The sequence below is a fragment of the Tamandua tetradactyla genome, chromosome 5 (genome assembly GCF_023851605.1).
Source record: "Tamandua tetradactyla isolate mTamTet1 chromosome 5, mTamTet1.pri, whole genome shotgun sequence".
In the NCBI taxonomy this organism is placed as follows: Eukaryota; Metazoa; Chordata; class Mammalia; order Pilosa; family Myrmecophagidae; genus Tamandua; species Tamandua tetradactyla.
Window position 1 is genome coordinate 14090632 of NC_135331.1, and position 17322 is coordinate 14107953.

Genomic DNA, 17322 nt, shown 5'->3' on the forward strand with positions numbered 1-17322 from the left:
GCTTTTCCCTATTGTCCTGTTTCCAATCCACAATTGGATTGCATCCAATCCAATGCAGGTCAGGTGTTTTGTAGAACATTCCTCTATAGAGATCTGTCTGGTGCTTTCTCATGCTGGCACTGGGTCGTGGACTGGGCAGGACACCTGGGGTGCAGCCTCTTCTCATCCATCCCTGAACCTCACTCATGAAGACAACTTGTAGTCAGGCTAATCTGGAGTCAGGTTTCTCCACTGGAAACTTCTTCTTTATTTTTTCTGCATATGGGATTTTTAAAAAGTTGCATCTATCCACCCTTCACGCTATTCCATTATTTGGGATCTTTACTGACCTGGTTCGATAACTTCCTGTCTGCATGGCCCTCAGATCTGCATGTGTTCGAGAGCAGAGACCATAACCTAAGGCCAAAGCATTTTCCAACGCTCCCCCATCTGTGATGCCCAATATGGCTGGACTATTTAAATTAAAATTAATTAAAATGAAATGCAATGAAAAAGTCAATCCTTCAGTTGCACTAACTACATTTCAGGTGGCGAGTGGCTGAACATCCCATGTTGGACAACACAAGAGAGAGAGCATTTCCCTCTGCTCTCAATGCACTGTCTGATTTCTCTTTTTATTCTTCTAGTATATTCCTCTTCCAGTATTACACAAGTAACACATTCTCCCTCTAACCGGTGACAAAGATAAGGAAAAATCCCCCCCTCCCACTTATTCCTCACTCCTGCTTCCCTTCCCCCATGCCCAATTAATGTTATTGATATACTTCTCCATGAGCCTACAGATATTTGCTGTCACAGACCAGCACACTGGGCAGTTTCCATCACTGTTCTTTATAAAACCGTCTCACATTGCACACTGTACATTTTTCTTTTCCTTTTCCCACTTAGAATGCATCATGAACATCTCCTTAGTTCAACAGTCTGGAATTGAATTTATTCTTCTTAACAGCTACCTAAAATTCCATGTTGAAAGCGTATTATGATTTATTCAACTATTTCCTAATTCAAGGATGTCCAACTACTCTAAACAGCATGCAAATAAATACTCTCATACCAACAACCAAACCTCCTGGTGTTTTTCTTTTCAGAGAATAAAGCCACCAAAATAAGATTATTTGGTCAAAGGTGCGGCTACTTACCAATTTGTAATACAGATTGCCAGAGCTGTCTCCCAAAAGGCTGTAGCAATTCCTAATCAGTGTTATGTGCATGAGTTTCATTATGCTCACAAACTTTGGTTCTTACTGCTTTTTTTGCTTTCCAAAAATGTTTTGCCAATCTAGTAGTTAAAAAAAAATTTCATTTTGTAGAATGTTTCTAAACTTAATTCAATTTTGGCATATAGCTGTGGTTCATTGATTTTTCTCTACTGTATAATAGAATATTGTATAATATTCCACCGCATGATACAACTCAATTTATTTCTTTGTTTTCCTGCGCATGGGCATTTGCATTATATTTAGCTCTTTGATGTTATGAATAAAGCAGTTATAAACAAAAAAATGCATTTTCTTGTCCTATTTTGCATTCTTGATGGTACATCTGTAATGCTTGGTTGCATATATTTACTGACATGTTTACTGTCAGCTTGTTGAGGGCTGAAACTGTACCTTATTGACTCCCATTTCCTGCCATAGGGCTGAGATTTTAATAGGTTTGAGTGATGTTTGCTGAAGGCAAAAATAGAATGGCTTAATCCTCAAATTCTGGTTCAGGTAGACCAGAATTTTCTTTGACCCAGTGGGCAGATGTCAAAACTGCCCCCTTCTTTTCTCTTAGCCTCAGTTTCCCCGCCCACAGAATGGCTGGATGTGGGGGTCCCTCAAAGATTGGTCCTGTGGCTTATGGGCTGGGCAACCCGGCGCTAATCCCTTAACCTTTCTGTGCTCTGGCTTCTTCCTTGGGAACTGGATTCCTCTCCCTTTCAGGAGAGGAGAGGAGGAAAGCTCCTCTGTATAGGGGTCTCCAACTGGAGGCAGGCAGGGGGCTGTTGGAATTTGGGGGTACGAAAGGAAGAGGTGGGGACAGTAGCAAACAAAGAGCCATGGCTTTGTACAAAGGACGGTGTGACTCAGCTCCAGCGGGAATGTGCCCCCCACCCCACCCCAGCCCAGCCCAGTTTGAGACCCTCTCTGCTCTAGATGATTTATACTCTTGGCAAGGGCTGTCGACTTTGAATATGGCTCTGACACTGGCTTGTATCGGGTGGCAGAAGACCAGGCTCCAAATCCCAGCTGGGTTGCTCATGAGCGGGGCTGGGTGCTTGACTGCCCAACCCCCAGACCTCTCATCTGTTTAGTGAGACTCAGCTTCCCTGGCTTGGGAAACCTGTGACGCAGGGTCTGAGACTGAACCTGCAAACTGGGGCGAGCCAAATGCCTGGGCTGGAGGCTGCATCCCTCCTCTCTACGTAGTTCCCTTGCTCTGAGGCCAGGAAAGCCAGCTAGGGATGGGGATGGCGAAATGAAGCTTAATGAATAACCCCAGGGGCTGGCCAGAGTGGGTGCTGGCGGGTCTGAGGTGTCAGGGCCAGGGGCTGGCTGACGAATGTGGCTCTGGGAGGGGACAGGCCAGTGACCCAGGTCCTCCTCTCCAGCCTCTATCTGCTCTCCACTGCAGCCACCCTGTCCCCCCATCCCCACCCCACCCCCACCCAGGCCAGGAGGTTGGAGCTGGGCCTAGCAGTGTCCTGAGCTCTGGCTCTGCACTACTGTGTGACCTTGGGAAAGCAGCTTGGCCTCCCTGAGCCTGTTTCCATAACTGTAGGATTCATTACAATACCCACCTTTCCAGGGTTGTTAAGGATTTTGCAAGATAATGGTGTCCCTTTCCCAAATTTCAGATATTCAGGTACTGCCTTTGTCATTTTCGTCATATTGTCATGTCATCTTTTTTATAGAAATAATAATAGTAGCTGCGGCAAACATGGGTACTTGCTACCATCCTGAATATTTTGCATGGATTACCTTAAATAATTGTCACATGGCTAAAATTCTAGTAATATTTTATCTCCATCTTACTGTTGAGGAAACCAAGGCAAGGCCTGTGTTCTAACCACTAGTTCATGCTCTACTGGGTCAACTCCATGCTTGAAACTATTAACATTTACTTAATATTTTTTTTTTGAAACAGACTCCCTTTTAAAATATTAATGCCTGCTTTAGTTTCTTCCTAAGCAAAATCTGGGAAACTATAGGTTTGATATTATATATATGATAATATATTCCCTAACACAGAAAGAAAGACCCAACTATTTAAAAAATATGCTGGGATATGCTAACCAGCACGAATGGATGTGGCATACAGCAGGCATGCAATAAATGTAGCAGTTCTGCTTCTTGCCCACGCTTGAGCTGTGTGCTAAAGCTCTACCTCCTCCAGGAAGCCCAGCCTGATTTCATACCCCAGTTACCTGCTGGAGAACTTCTGCCCTCTGTCCTCCAAGGGGGTGTTAGAGTTACAAGTGGGTTGGGTGCCTCACTCCTCTAGGCTGGAGGTCACCTCAGGACGTAAACTGGGTTCCATCACCCTTGGGTTCCCAGCACCCAGTCCAGGACAGGACACCTGACAAGGCTCACGGTGGGTTGTTTTTTTAATGTTCTTTACTGTAAAATATAACATATATACAAAGCAAACAAATAAAACAGGAATAATTTTCAAAGCACACTCAACAAGAACAGATCCCAGAGTTTGCCATGGGCTACCATTCTACCATCTCAGATTTTTCCTTCTAGCCTCCAGTGTTCTAGAATATTAAAATAGTGATTCCCCAGCCATACTCATTTGTTAAATCCCATTTTCTCTGTTATACCTCCTCCTTCTCGTTTAATCCTTCTCCCAATCTATAGGGATCTTGGGCAATGCCTGTTCTGACTTTTTCATGTGGAGAAGGGATGTCCACAGTAAAGAATAGGGGATGAAATTAGTTGATAATTCTGGAGAGGCTGGTCCCTCTGGGTTTCAGGATTTATCAGACTTAGGAATTATAGGTTCCAGGAAGGCAAACCTAGTGCATGGAACATTTATAGAGCCTCAGTTTGAGCCTTAGGTGTTCTTAAGAGTCAACAGGAGTGATGTTGGTTGGGGTTTAGCAAACCATGGCAGTCAGCACTATCTCACTGAAGCTTGCATAAGAGAAGCCTCCAGAATAGCCTCTTGACCTCATTTGATCTCTCTTGGCCACTGATACCTTATTTTATTACACTTCTTTTCCCCCTTTTGGTCAGGAAGGTATTGCGCCAGGGCCAGGCTCGCCCCCGGGGAGTCACGCCCCACGTTTTCAGGGAGACTTTCACCCCTGAATGGCTTGTACCGTGCAGGGCGGAGGCTCATGATTTTCCTTGTAGAGTTGGGCTTAGAGAGAGAGAGAGAGGCCACATCTGAGCAACAAACAGAGTTTCCTGGAAGCAACTCCTAGGTCTCGTTATGGATAGTCTTAGCTTCTCCCCCTGAATATGGAACTCTTCACAAATTTGCGTGTCATCCTTGCACAGGGGCCACGCTAATCTCTGTATCATTCCAGTTTTAGTATCTGTGCCGCCAAAGCACCCACTCAGGGTGTTTGTAGCGTGCGGATGGGTCTGAAGTCGCACAGTCCTTACTAAGGTTCATGACCAGGCAGTTCCACTTGACCCCAAGGAGTTACTCATTGAACCCGGGGAGGTCACACGTGGGCCAAGAAGGACACAGAACGTCCATACTCCAGGTCTTTCCTGGGCCTCACCTCCTGCTTTATAGATGGGGAAACTGAGGCCCAGAGGAGGGCGTGACTGGCTCAGTGAGGCGGTGACAGAGACGTGAATCTGATCATGTCACTCCCCTGCCTAAAGCCTTCTGTGGCTCCCTATTTCCTCCAGGTAAGTTCCAGGCTCTGAACTGGCACAGGAGTCCCTGTGGACTCTGGCCCCTGCCCAGCTCTCCTGCCCCAAAACCCCTTGCTTCTCCAGCCCTCCTTCTCTCTTCTGCTCCCACTGAGCACTCTGTCCCTGAAATGCACCATGTTTTTCAAATCCCAGACCTTTGGACTTCATGTGCCTGTTCCTGGCTCAGCGCAGACTTGCCCTCCTCCAGGAGACCTTCCCAGCCTCCACGGCTAGCTCAGGGTACCCGCAGCCCCGTCACCAGGCACCGCCCGATGGCATAGCCCCAAATGTAATTGCTCGTCACTGGCCCCGTGAGGGCGTCGGGAGGGCAGGGGACACACTGTCTTGCTTGAGCTGTGTCCCAGGGCTTGGCACGTAGTAGGTGTTCGATAAAGACTTGCTGAATGAACGAATGCTCAGAGTCATTCATTGGAACAATAAATATTTGTTTGGGTTCTTACGTTGGATATAAAATATCAGAGATGGAAAAATACTTCAGAAAAAAAGATGCCTTTCTCACGTGACAAATAATAATTCGTGACTTCTTGCCGTCATTTTCCTCCACCCCTGACACCTAAGCTGTCCCCAACAGTGGCCCGGGGGACACTTGGCATCTGGGATGGACTTGGAGTAAGAAGATGGGAAGATGTCTGTAGCATGAGAGGGGTGGTCCGGGGTCGGGGCAAAGGCTGGCTCTGCCCTGCTGTCTGGGTGGGCTCAGCCTCAGTTTCCTCACTTGTCTAATGGGACCGGGTAATGCACTTGGGTAGCACCAGGGCGGGCAGCGAGGGTTGCTTCTCGTCTCCTTCCTTCTGCTGTCTCCGCAGCCCAAGGCTTAGAGCTGAGCACTGTCCCTTTAAGTGGGAGGAGAGGCTGGGGCTGCAGGGAGCGGCCGGTGCCCAGCAGGTGTGCAGGACCCACGCTGATCTGGGGACTGTCAAGCAGGGAGGTAAGGGGACCTGGGCTCAGCTGTGGGAGTGGGAGGGGGTGGTGGTCTGAGCGGCTCTGGGGCACAGTCCAGGTGAATGGACAGGAAGTGAAAGGGGATGAGTGTGGCTGAGCCTTCCAGGAACCTCGGGGCAAACAGGGTGCCCTGTGCCCAGCCTGCCTGGAGAAGCCAGCCAGTCACCAGGGACACTGAGGGGCCCAAAGGCCAGCTTGGGGCTTCCCCGGCCTGACACCTGGGATCAGGCTGTGGCATGGGGTCAGCCAGGTGGCCTCTCAGGAAAGGCCTTAGGGACCAGGAAAGTGGAACGAGTAGGTGGTGGCCTTTTTTTTTCACTTTAATTTACCAATGAGGCGAGCAAGGTCCAGAGAGGAAATGTGGCTTGGCCAAGGTTATGCAGAGAAGGGCCCTGAGCCCAGGCCCTGGGCTGCCCTCTGCCTTATTCCACGCCCAGAGGACCTAAGGCTCTTAGCACAGCCTCTATGGCTGCTGCAACCACCAAGAGCTCAGCCCCAGACCTCAGAATGGGACACACCTAATCCCCAACTTCCACCAATGAGGTCGGGGAGGCCTGGGCCCCTGATGGGATTTGGGCTTGCCAAAGCTTGCTTATTTAACTGATGCCCACTGTCCTCTCGTGGGAAGCCGGTATGGCCAAGAGAACTGGAGCAGCCTGGGGACTGAGGATAACTGGCAATAATTATTAAATACTGACACCTTTAAAAATAATAATCTAACAATAACACTAATAGTAATAGTGGAAGTATAGTGGTTAGGAGCACAGACACCAAAGCCAGACTGCCTGGGCTGGATCTTGGCTGTGCCATTTGTAGCTGTGTGACCTTGGACAAGTTACTTAACCTCTCTGGGTCTCAGTTTCATTGTCTCTACAATGCAGTTAATAATATCTCATCGAGTGGTTGGGAGGATTAAAAGAGATAATATACAAGGTGCTTAGCACAGCGCCAGCTCCCAGTAAGTCCCACACAACTATTACCTCTTATGATAATATGTCACACAGAGAGTTGGGGCTTTTGCTACATGGCTTCCCTTAATTTTCCCAATGCCCTTTGATGTATGGCTTCTTCACCCAGTCTCTGGTATGGCTAGTTCGTTCTCATCTTTCAGATCTCTGTATAATGGTCACCAATTCTATGGTCACCAATTCTAAGAGGCCTTTCCTGACCTCCCTGCCCAAAGTACATCCCTTTGTTTTTCTCTTTCATGGCTTCTTATATACTTGTTTCCTTCTTAGAAGTTTTCACCGTTTCTAATTATTTTGTTTGTCTATACAGTTATTAGTTAAGTGCTATTCTCCTCATCACACTGCAAACCATCTTTTTAGCAGAACCTGGTGTCTTGTTCACCATGGTCTCCCCTGTGCCTAGGATGCTGCACCTCATAGGTACCTTATAAACCTGCAACATTGAAGACGTGTGCCTGGTGTTAGAAGTCCTCACAGAGGTACCCTCTGCAGAGGACTCAGACCATGCCTGGTACACAGGAGGGGCCCAAGAAATGGTGGCTGTTGTTATTATCAATCTGCATTCCAGCTGAAGAGGTTGGGATGGTTACTATCCCATCTTACAAACAGGGAAACCTAGGCACAGAGTGGTTGAGACACTTGTCCAGGTTACACAGCCAGAAAGTCAGAGCTGGTTTCTAACTTTAGTTTATGCTTGACCCCAAAATCCATACCCTGGGACTCCATGGTTGAGGTGGAGGTTATGCTGGGTTGGGGACGAGCGGTGACCTGTGCCCCTTCCTCTTATATCCAGCCCAGAAGTGCCCCGGATGGGACTGGGCAGGGGTGACTCAGGCTTCACCCTGTCTGGGGAGGCCCCGAGCCACCCTGACAAGGGGGTCAGATCCCCTGGTGGGAGGAGGGAACTTCATTGATCAGGGGACTCCAGAAGCTTGGGCGTCTGTGTGTGTATATGTGTGCGTATGTGTGTGCGCACGCGCGCGTGCATGTAGTGGCCACGGAGCGCTCCCTGGTGGCTTAAAGTGGAACTGCGGGGGCTGGCCAAAGACCACTGCCCCAGAGAGAAAAGTGGGCTTGGTTTCGCTTCTTTTAAAAATTCCTTCTTTTTCCCTGCCTTCTCCTTTCCTCCTTCTCTCCTTCTTGCAACTTCTCATTGGTTCATTTACTCATTCACTCACCTACTCACCCCTCTCTCCATGGCTTAAACTTCCCAATGGCTCCCATTCCAAGAGGAACCAGAATAACCTCCACCCTCCTTCTCACAGAACACCCACCCAGCCCGCCACCCAGCCCCTTCCCGCCCCAGCCACTTGTCCTCCTGCGCCGGCAGCACCCCAAGTGCATTTCTCCCGCGAAGTGTTCCTACCTGTGTTCCCTCTGCAGGAGTACCCTCCCTTGGCTGCTATATATACATATATAAATCTTCACAAACAGCCCATCCGGAGTGTACAATCAGTGGCTCACAACATCACCACATAGTTGTATATGCATCGCCACGATCATATTTAGAATATTTGTATCACTCCAGAAAAAGAAATGAAAGGAAAAAACTCATACATCCCAAACCCCTTACCCTCCCTCTCATGACCACTAGTACTTCCACCTATCCTTTTTTCATTTTACACCTTATTTCCCATATTATTCATTTTTTTGTTCTTATTTTTTTACTCATCTGTCCAGACCCCAAATAAAGGGAGTTTCAGTCACAAGGTTTTCACAATCACATGGTCACACTGTAAATGCCATATAGTTATACTATCATCTTCAAGAATCAAGGCTACTGGAAGACAGCGCAACAGTTTCAGGTACTTCCCTCCAGCCGCTTCAATACACCATAAACTAAAAAGGGGTACGTATATAATACGTTTGAATAACATCCAGGATAACCTCTCGACTCTGTGAAATCTCTCAGCCACTGACACTTTATTTTGTCTCATTTCTCCCTTGCCCCTTTTGGTCAAGAAGGCTTTCTCAATCCCTAGATGACAGGTCCCACCTCATTCCCCAAGAGATTTATCCCCGCGGGAGTCACGTCCCACATGGCGGTGGAGGGGGCGGGGTAGTTGGCCTGCTTCTCGTTTTCATTCATCTCAAGTTTCCCCTCTTGAGAACATACAGATCAAAGAAATTTTAAAAACCTATCAACCAATCAGAATGCACTGACTGTATTCACATCCCGATTCAAACTGTCAAAAACCAAAAACCACCACTTTAATCACATTGATGAGAGAACTGGAAGTTTGAACAATTACCAGATATTTGATGATATTGAGAAGCTATTAATATTTTTAGGTGTGATAATTGCATCATGGTTATATATTTTAAAAAATAGCATTGTCAAGGTATAATTGAAAGTCAATAAAATTGGCCCATCTTAAGGGTAGAATTCAATGTGTTTGGACAAATGTATACAGTTGTGAAATCGTGTGAGTACTTTTTTTAAAAAAAATGTCTTTTAGAGATATAGAAATATTTACTGATAAAAGAATACAGGAGGAAAATAAAATAATAATAAAGGAAGGAAAACACAGTACTACAGGAAGGGGCATTTGCACAGATGTGGTTGAAACAACATAGCCTATGAATCGATGATTGTTGGGTCCCTACACAGGAGGCTGTGATATAGTTCTCACCTCTTTTCCATAATACAAGTTTTTTTTTTTTAAAGTGTCCCTCTCTAGCTAAAATACCATCCACTCCCAAGTCACTCCTATTTGAAGTTCTGTGATTCTGTCTCCCCAGCTACAAACATGAGCTCAGGCAAAGCTTGCCCACTCCTGGGCACCAAGCCTGGAACCACCTGGTACATAACGTGCTCAGTATAGGGTGGGTGGGCGGGCGGACAGACGGATATGGCCTCCACTCCCTCATGCATTCATGACCACGTACTGGTCACGCTCTCCACTCCCAGCACTGTGGGCAGCTACCGTTATGGAACAAAAGGGGCCCTGGTCCAAACCCCTTCCAGATATGGACACGGAGGCCCAGAAAGGGGCAGGTCCTCGCAGTCTCGCAGCCCAGCAGCCCGACGGAGCTCAGGGAGACCAAGCTGAGGGGCCCCCACCTTCCCCTCCGCGGCCCCGGTTGAGGGTCCCATGGCTAGAGCTGCCTGCACAAGTCTTCTGTGTCCCACAGGCGATGGCTGGGATGGAGGACCCTGCCCAGCGGGGGCCCTTCCACGTGGTCACGCCTCTGCTGGAGAGCTGGGCGCTGTCCCAGGTGGCGGGCACAACTGTCTTCCTCAAGTGCGAGAATGTGCAGCCGGCCGGGTCCTTCAAGATCCGGGGCATTGGGCACTTCTGCCAGGAGGTGAGGGCACGGGGCAGGAGGGGAGGTGGGGGAGGTTACAGGAGGGAGGGGGTGCGGGCTGTGGGCAGGATGGAGGCGCGGTGCATTGGGGGCCTGGGAGAGTGCGGGCCAATTACCCCACACCAGGCTGGCCCTCTCTCTTTCCAGGTGGCCCAGAAGGGGTGCAGACACCTGGTGTGCTCCTCAGGTGAGCCCACCCCTTCCTGTGGGCTGTGAGCAGGTCCTCGGGGTGGGGTCAGGGAGGAGAATCTGGGAGGAGCAGCAGGTGCTCAGGGCTCAGCCTGCTCTCAAGGGTCAAGTCTCACCCGGTCAGAGCCCGAGACGCCTGCCTCCTGTGCATCTCCTGCCCCCTCCCCATCGCCCAGGGCTCTTGGCAGCAAGGGACAGAAACCCAGTCCATGCAGGTGTAAACTAATAGGGAATTTACAGGCCCTGAGAGCTGAAAAGTCCTCAGATAAGCAGCTTTCAGACATGGCTGGATCCAGGGGCCTCCTCTTTATCAAGTCTCTTCTCCTGGCTCTGCTGTCCTCATGGCAGGAGATGGCTGCCAGCAGGGGGGTGGGGAATAGTCAGTGCTGGGCAGGGTCAGGTGAGCATGGGGGAGGAGTCTGTGCATGGGGTTATCAGGTGACCATGGGGGAGGGTCAGGTGAGTGTGGGGGAGAAGTCGGGGGTCAGTGAGGGGGGAGTGTCAGGTGAGCGGGGGGGGGGGTCAGGTGAGCGTGGGGGGGTCAGGTGAGCGTGGGGGAGAAGTCAGGGGGGTTAGTCAGGGGGGAGTGTCAGGTGAGGGGGGGTCAGGTGAGCGTGGGGGGTCAGGTGAGCATGGGGGGGTCAGGTGAGCGTGGGGGGGTCAGGTGAGGGGGGTGTCAGGTGAGCGTGGGGGTGTCAGGTGAGCGTGGGGGTGTCAGGTGAGCGAGGGGTCAGGTGAGCGTGGAGGGTCAGGTGAGGGGGTGTCAGGTGAGGGGGGTGTCAGGTGAGCGTGGGGGTGTCAGGTGAGCGTGGGGGTGTCAGGTGAGCGAGGGGTCAGGTGAGCGTGGAGGGTCAGGTGAGGGGGTGTCAGGTGAGGGGGGTGTCAGGTGAGGGGGTGTCAGGTGAGCGGGGGTGTCAGGTGAGCGGGGGGGTCAGGTGAGCAGGGGGGGTCAGGTGAGCGTGGAGGGTCAGGTGAGGGGGGTGTCAGGTGAGGGGGGTGTCAGGTGAGGGGGGTGTCAGGTGAGCGTGGGGGGGTCAGGTGAGCGTGGGGGGGGGTCAGGTGAGCATGGGGCCAGAGCCGCTTCCAAAGGACATGGCAGCAGGGTGTACCACCACTGGGCTCACCTCCACTGCATCCCCTGCACCTCCTCAGGGGGCAACGCGGGCATTGCTGCAGCCTACTCGGCCCGGAAGCTGGGCCTCCCAGCCACCATCGTGCTCCCCGAGGGTGCCTCCATGCAGGTAGTGAGGCGGCTGAAGGGTGAAGGCGCCAATGTGCAGCTGGTGGGCAAGGTAAGGTCCGGGGAGGGGAGTGTCGGCAGGGGCTGCTTGCTGGCCTGTCTCAGGGTGGCAGAGCTGAGGGGTGTCAGGCAGGGGCTCCCACTGGGGACCACCCCCACCCCCACCGGGTTCTCCCCCCACCGAGAAGACCTCCCATGCACGAACCCAGGAGGAGCCAGTGAACAGCAGGAGAGCAGCCATTTCCCTACATCCTCACTCACACCTGGTCTTACTCACTTTTTACATTTTTGCCACGTGATAAAACAACAAATAGAAAGAGGCTGGCAGCATTTTGTCCTCATTCCTAGGCTAACCAACATGAGACATACCTGCTGTTGCCAAAGACACAGAGACACAAATACAATATTTCTCCCCTCCTGGGAAGAAGGCAAAAACCATCCCTGGAAAACAGATGTTTAAAAAAAACTCAAAATTAGAACTAAAACCCATACCAGGGTACCCAGATGGTCATCAGACAGTGCAGATAGTTTCTTTCCTCCCTCCCTGTCTCCCTCCCTCCCTTTCACCCACCCACTTATTCATCCATCTTTCCATCCATCACCCTTCTCACTCCCTTTCTTTTTTCCATTCATCTTTCCACCCAGCCAGCCACAGACGGTGGCTGAGCATCTGCCACGTGCCTGCACTGCGTTAGACAGTGCCGGGGCACAGGTAGCAAGACAATGTTTTCACTCTTATGAAGCTCAGCATTTTGGGGGGAGTCGTTTTGGGTTATTATAATAGAGCAAAATGCTGTGAGGGGGGAAGCACTAGGCACTGCAGAACAAAGGGGGCACAGCACATTAATCCCCCTTTGCTGCTAAATACTGCTGCATAACAAACAGCCCCAGGCAGCAGCTTATAGGAAGCAGTCATTTCCCTTGCTTGTGGGCTGATGCTTCCCACCCCTTACGGGGGAGGGTGGCTCCTCCAGCCTGCCTTGTGCCTTGCCCAGCAAACGACCCGGCCAGAGAAAGCCCTGCAGGGGTCTCCAGGGCGCACTGTGGACACAGACCTCTCCCCATACCCCAGGTGTCTCCCCAGACCTCTGGGTCCAGGGCTCAGCTGGGAGACCCCGGGCCTCTGCAGAGTCCCGCCATGGGGTCCTGTGAGTGCCCTCCTTTCCCCTCAGGTCTGGGACGATGCCAATCTGAGGGCTCAGGAGCTGGCTGGGAAGGACGGCTGGGCCAACGTCCCCCCATTCGACCACCCCCTGATATGGTAAAGGGGCTCAGAGCTGGGGGCCCTTCCGCAGTCAGGGTCTTCTCTTTGCACAAAAGGGCAATTCAGGCCCAGAGGAGACAAGGGTATTTGAAGTCAGACAGACCTATGCTCAGACACTGCTTCTGCCACTTGTGAGCTGTGTGACCTTGTGCCTCCTGCCTCAGTTTCCACATGTCTAAAATGGAAATAAGAATAGGTCCCTTTTAATGACTGTGCACGCGGGGCACCAGGCTGAAGGCTCTCCCTCTGCTATTCTGTTTAATCCTCCCCAAAGCCCCAGAGGTGGGGTTATCACCCATTATATAGGTGAGGAAACTGAGGCACAGAGGGGTCAAGCAAATTGCTCAGGATCACACAGCTAGTCATAGCAGAGACACTGGGTCTCAAACCCAGAACATGAGTGGGGCTGGTTGCAAGTGTGTGCTGGTCCCCTCTTAACCACATGCACTACTAGTGCCCCTTTCCCAGATCATCCAGTGTCTCCAAGAAAGTACCCCGGGGCTTGATGGAAGGGGAAAGAATGGGTGTGGGAATAAATGAATCAAGCGAATGAACAAAACATCTAATTGCGGCGGGGCCTCTTTCCACTTGCTGTGGATGGGAAGGGGAGGGTCCTGGGTGCAGGCGACACTCCTACCCCAGGAGCCTGTGGGGCTGGTGTGCCTCCTCACCCTCCCTCTCCCTCCTGCCTCCCTTCCCAGGGAAGGCCACGCCAGCCTGGTACGGGAGCTGAAGGCAGCGCTGGGAACCCCGCCAGGTGCCCTGGTGCTGGCAGTGGGGGGTGGAGGGCTCCTGGCCGGGGTGGTGGCTGGCCTGGTGGAGGTGGGCTGGCAGCACGTGCCCATCATCGCCATGGAGACACGCGGGGCGCACTGCTTCAACGCGGCCATCGAGGCAGGCCGGCTGGTCACGCTTCCAGACATCACCAGGTGGGCATGGGCTGGGGGCGTCTCCCGGGCTCAGCCAGCGGGGGAGGGGGGCACCCAGACGGGCCTCCTTTGCCCCGGGATTGTAAGCACAGCAGTGTGGGTCTGAATTAGAAGGCAGTGCTGCGAGGTACTTCCATCACTTAAAACACCACTTTCACTGGCTTGTATCACGGCAAGAGCAATTTAAGTGTGTTGCAGATAACTCAGAAAATGTAGACAAGCAAAAAGCAACATGACACAAAACATCACCCTCAACTGCACCATCCAAAGCTGACATGGCTCAGAGCAGGCATTATTTTTCCAGTCTGTGTTTTCTTTCCACTTCTATGTCCAGCAATCCCTCTTCTTGGGAGATCCCTAGTCATTGGATTGAGGATCTGCCCTGACCCAATATAACCTCATCTGAACTTGACTCCATCTGCCCTCCTGCCAAATACACATCCTTTCTGAGCATCTCCTCTGCACCAGGCAGGGGCGGGACTCTTGCAGGGGGGGGTGGGGGGTGGGGGCGGGGGCAGGGTGAGCAGGAGGCCCGACTCACCAGCTCTTCGTCCCCCCACTCCGCCCTGCAGTGTGGCCAAGTGCTTGGGTGCCCGGACAGTGGCCGCGCGGGCTCTAGAGTGCCTGCAGGAGTGCGAGATCCTCTCTGAGGTGGTGGAGGATGCTGAGGCCGTGAGTGCAATGCAGCGGTTCCTGGGTGAGTGCTGCCCCACCCTGGGGCTGAAGCCTCACAAATCCAAGGACCCTACGGCGTGAGCTGGTCCTCTTTCATTGTGCTGTCTTCTCAGCACCAACACAGGGCTGGGTATGCAGCAATCACACAATAAGCGCATGTCGAGTAAACAGAAGGAGTGTGCCATACTGTCTCTAGCCTCTAGGCCATCGTCCATGCTGTTCCTCCCTCTGGCATGCCTATCCCTAGCCCTGCTCCAAATTGTCTTCACATGACTAAGGGCTACTCAGCCATTATGACTTCTCCTCCAGGAAGCCTCCCCTGACCTTCCGCCTCCCCCCATTAGGGTTGGGGACCTCCCACGTGTTAGTCTGCCTGTTCATAACCATCTGGTCCCCATCTTTCTATATCACTAGATTGTGAGCTCTGTGAGGCTGGGGCCTGGGGTGTCTTAATTACTGTTGTATCCCCAGGGCCTCCCTAGCACAGGGCTTGGCAGGAAATGGGCACTCGATAAAAGTTTGTTGAATGAATGGGTGAATGTATGAGTGAATGGCAAGGGGGGATAATGGATAGACGGATGGTCAGATACATTGGTAGGGTAATGGGTTGTTGAATGACAGAGAAACGAGGGATGGATGGGTGGGCACATTGATTAATGGACATATTGATGGATGGACAGTCAAATGATAGCTAGGGAGATGGATGGATGGACATGCTGATTGATGGGCATACTGATGGATGGACAGACAGCATAATGATGGATGGAGGAATGGACGGATGCATGGATAGATGAAAGGTGGATGGATAGAGGGATAGGTGGTCAGGTCGATGGATGGACAGAGAGTCAAACGATGGATAACTAGATGAGTGGCTGAATGGATGGAGAGATGGATGGACGGGTGGGTGGCATCAGGGATTTGTGGTGTCCAGCACCTGCTGAGCACTAACTGGTTCTTTCTCCCTTTCTCCCCTTTCCTCCGTACCCCGGTCCCCTGCTCTGGGCAGATGACGAGCGTATGTTGGTGGAGCCTGCCTGCGGGGCAGCCTTGGCTGCCATCTACTCAGGATGCCTGGGGAGGCTCCAGGCCGAGGGACGCCTCAGCCCCGACCTGACCTCAGTCGTGGTGATCGTGTGTGGAGGCAACAGCATTGACAGCCGAGAACTGCAGGCTCTGAGAGCACAGCTGGGCCAGAGTTAGGGGGGCCCAGCCTGGGAGTGGGGGTGGGGGGGTGGGGGGTAGCCAGGAACCAGAAAACCTTGAGGTCCCTACACAGCCCTAGGATTGGCTGGGGGGAGTGCCTCTGTGCTTCTACACTAGCTGCCTCCTGCAGGAAGTCCTCCTGACCAGCTCCCTGTGGCTGCCTGCAGTCTTAGCCAATAAACCCTCTCTGAGCTGAGTCTGTTATCTCCCACAGGACTGGTCTTTCCACCTCTACAAGCTCACAGAAGGCGCGCACAACCTCCCCACATCATACAGCTTTGGCAGCAAAACCCAGGCTTGCAAATTCAGGGTGCCCGACGAATCCCGCCACGCGGAGCACCTCCATGCACTTCCCTGACCTGTGCCACCTGCTCAGGTTGGCCAGGTCAAGAATTAGAGGCGAGTTTCCTGTCACTGCTGGCTTCTATGGCACAAAGGCTATTTGTTGCCTTCTTACTATCCACCAAGTCCCTATGAAGTAGGAACCACTATGTCCAGCTTTGTTTTACAGGTGGGGAAACTGAGGCACGAGATCACGCAGCTGGAATGTGGTCCCGCCAGGTTCAAACTGTGACCTTTAACGTAGCTTTATGGCTCTGGGCTTGGCTTTCTTTGGATTACGTGGTGGTGGGATATCGGGGAAGGGGATAGAACCCCCAGGCCAGTCTGGACGCAGCAACGGGTGGCAAGGAGCTGCCATTAGGAGGCCTGGGGTTGCGCGTCACTACCCCCGGGAAGCGGCTCTTAGGAAAGGGGATAGAACGTTGGAACCCTTCGCGGCCACAAGGGGGCAGCAAAGTGTCTTCCACGGGGAAGGCTGGCTCAGGGCAGAAAGACCGTCCCCTTGGGCCCTCCGTGCTGCGGCCGGGGCTGGAGCGGATCTTGTGCGACCAAGAGTCTTGTGTAACGAGGCTCAGAGTTTGGGATCCACCCGGGCCACAGCGCGGTGCATAAACCCAGCTCCGGCCCCCACCGGGCCCCATTGGGGCTGAGTGACCCCCTCACTCCCCACCCCTGCCCCCGGGCCTCAGGCGGCACCCTTGAGCCCCAGCCCCTCCCCACCCACCTGCCGTGGGTGGGGGGGGGGGGGGGGGGGGAAGGGCCCTCCGCGCATGCTCTCCGCAGGGGCCACCCCCGGCCGCTCCACTCCTGCCTTGGCCTCGGCCTGGCTCTGACGTCCTTGATCGCCAGGGTGTCCCCGCCCGATTTCCTCCGAGTCCGGCTGTGTGGCCTTCCCCGGAAGACGAGGGCCGGACCCAGCCAGACCGGAGCGTGACCTCCGTTCCTGCTCCCCAGCCCCGGGGCCTCGCGCCCCTCAGCGCCTCGGCGTTGCCATCTATAAAACGGGTCGACAGTCACCGCTATGGCCCCGGCACAGGCAGGCTTTCCACACCTGCTAGCTCTTAGCCTGTCTTCAGCATTCCTTATCCCAAAAAAGGGGGTGGGGAGTTTGGGGCACAAGGGGAAGGAGCAGGCCTTTCTTGAGCACCTACTGTGTACTATCGGAGTCACTAGCCACTTCGTTCAACCCCCACAATAATCCACGTGGGAGAGGCTATTATCCCCACTTTGCAAATGAGGAGACAAGGCACAGAGCAGTTGAGCGACTTGCTCCAGGTCACACAGCAAGACTGGAACCCAAGAATGGCCAACTCTGAAGCCTGTGCACTAGTTCCTTTCCTTTGCTTAAGCTGTGTACCCTGCCTGCCATGCTGTCTTT

The 17322-nt window shown here is 52.5% G+C and overlaps 1 protein-coding gene, 1 long non-coding RNA gene and 1 pseudogene across 2 annotated transcripts; 1 reads left to right on the forward strand and 2 right to left on the reverse strand.

Annotated features, from left to right (window-relative positions):
* Window positions 1-234: 234 nt before the first annotated feature.
* On the reverse strand, window positions 235-3584 carry LOC143682252 (uncharacterized). The gene is made up of 3 exons (XR_013175046.1): window positions 3413-3584; window positions 1140-1279; window positions 235-255 (listed from the first exon to the last, which is right to left on the reverse strand). It is a non-coding gene; the product is annotated as an uncharacterized LOC143682252 (long non-coding RNA).
* An 864-nt stretch (window positions 3585-4448) lies between these two features.
* LOC143685379 (U6 spliceosomal RNA) lies at window positions 4449-4548 on the reverse strand (annotated as a pseudogene).
* A 1193-nt stretch (window positions 4549-5741) lies between these two features.
* SDSL (serine dehydratase like) lies at window positions 5742-15621 on the forward strand. The gene is made up of 8 exons (XM_077159099.1): window positions 5742-5811; window positions 9929-10102; window positions 10250-10281; window positions 11436-11583; window positions 12704-12792; window positions 13497-13724; window positions 14297-14421; window positions 15406-15621. Exons 2-8 carry the CDS (start codon window positions 9932-9934, stop codon window positions 15597-15599), a joined length of 987 nt encoding a protein of 328 aa, XP_077015214.1. The 5' UTR covers window positions 5742-5811; window positions 9929-9931; the 3' UTR covers window positions 15600-15621.
* Window positions 15622-17322: the final 1701 nt, after the last annotated feature.

What these genes read in the sequence shown, in the direction of transcription:
- SDSL (XM_077159099.1), top strand. Translation starts at nt 9,932, where the DNA reads ATGGCTGGGATGGAGGACCCTGCCCAGCGGGGGCCCTTCCACGTGGTC. An exon ending in TTGGGCACTTCTGCCAGGAG is followed by an intron (nt 10,103 to 10,249) that starts GTGAGGGCACGG and finishes CTCTCTTTCCAG; the next exon opens with GTGGCCCAGAAGGGGTGCAG. An exon ending in ACGCTTCCAGACATCACCAG is followed by an intron (nt 13,725 to 14,296) that starts GTGGGCATGGGC and finishes TCCGCCCTGCAG; the next exon opens with TGTGGCCAAGTGCTTGGGTG.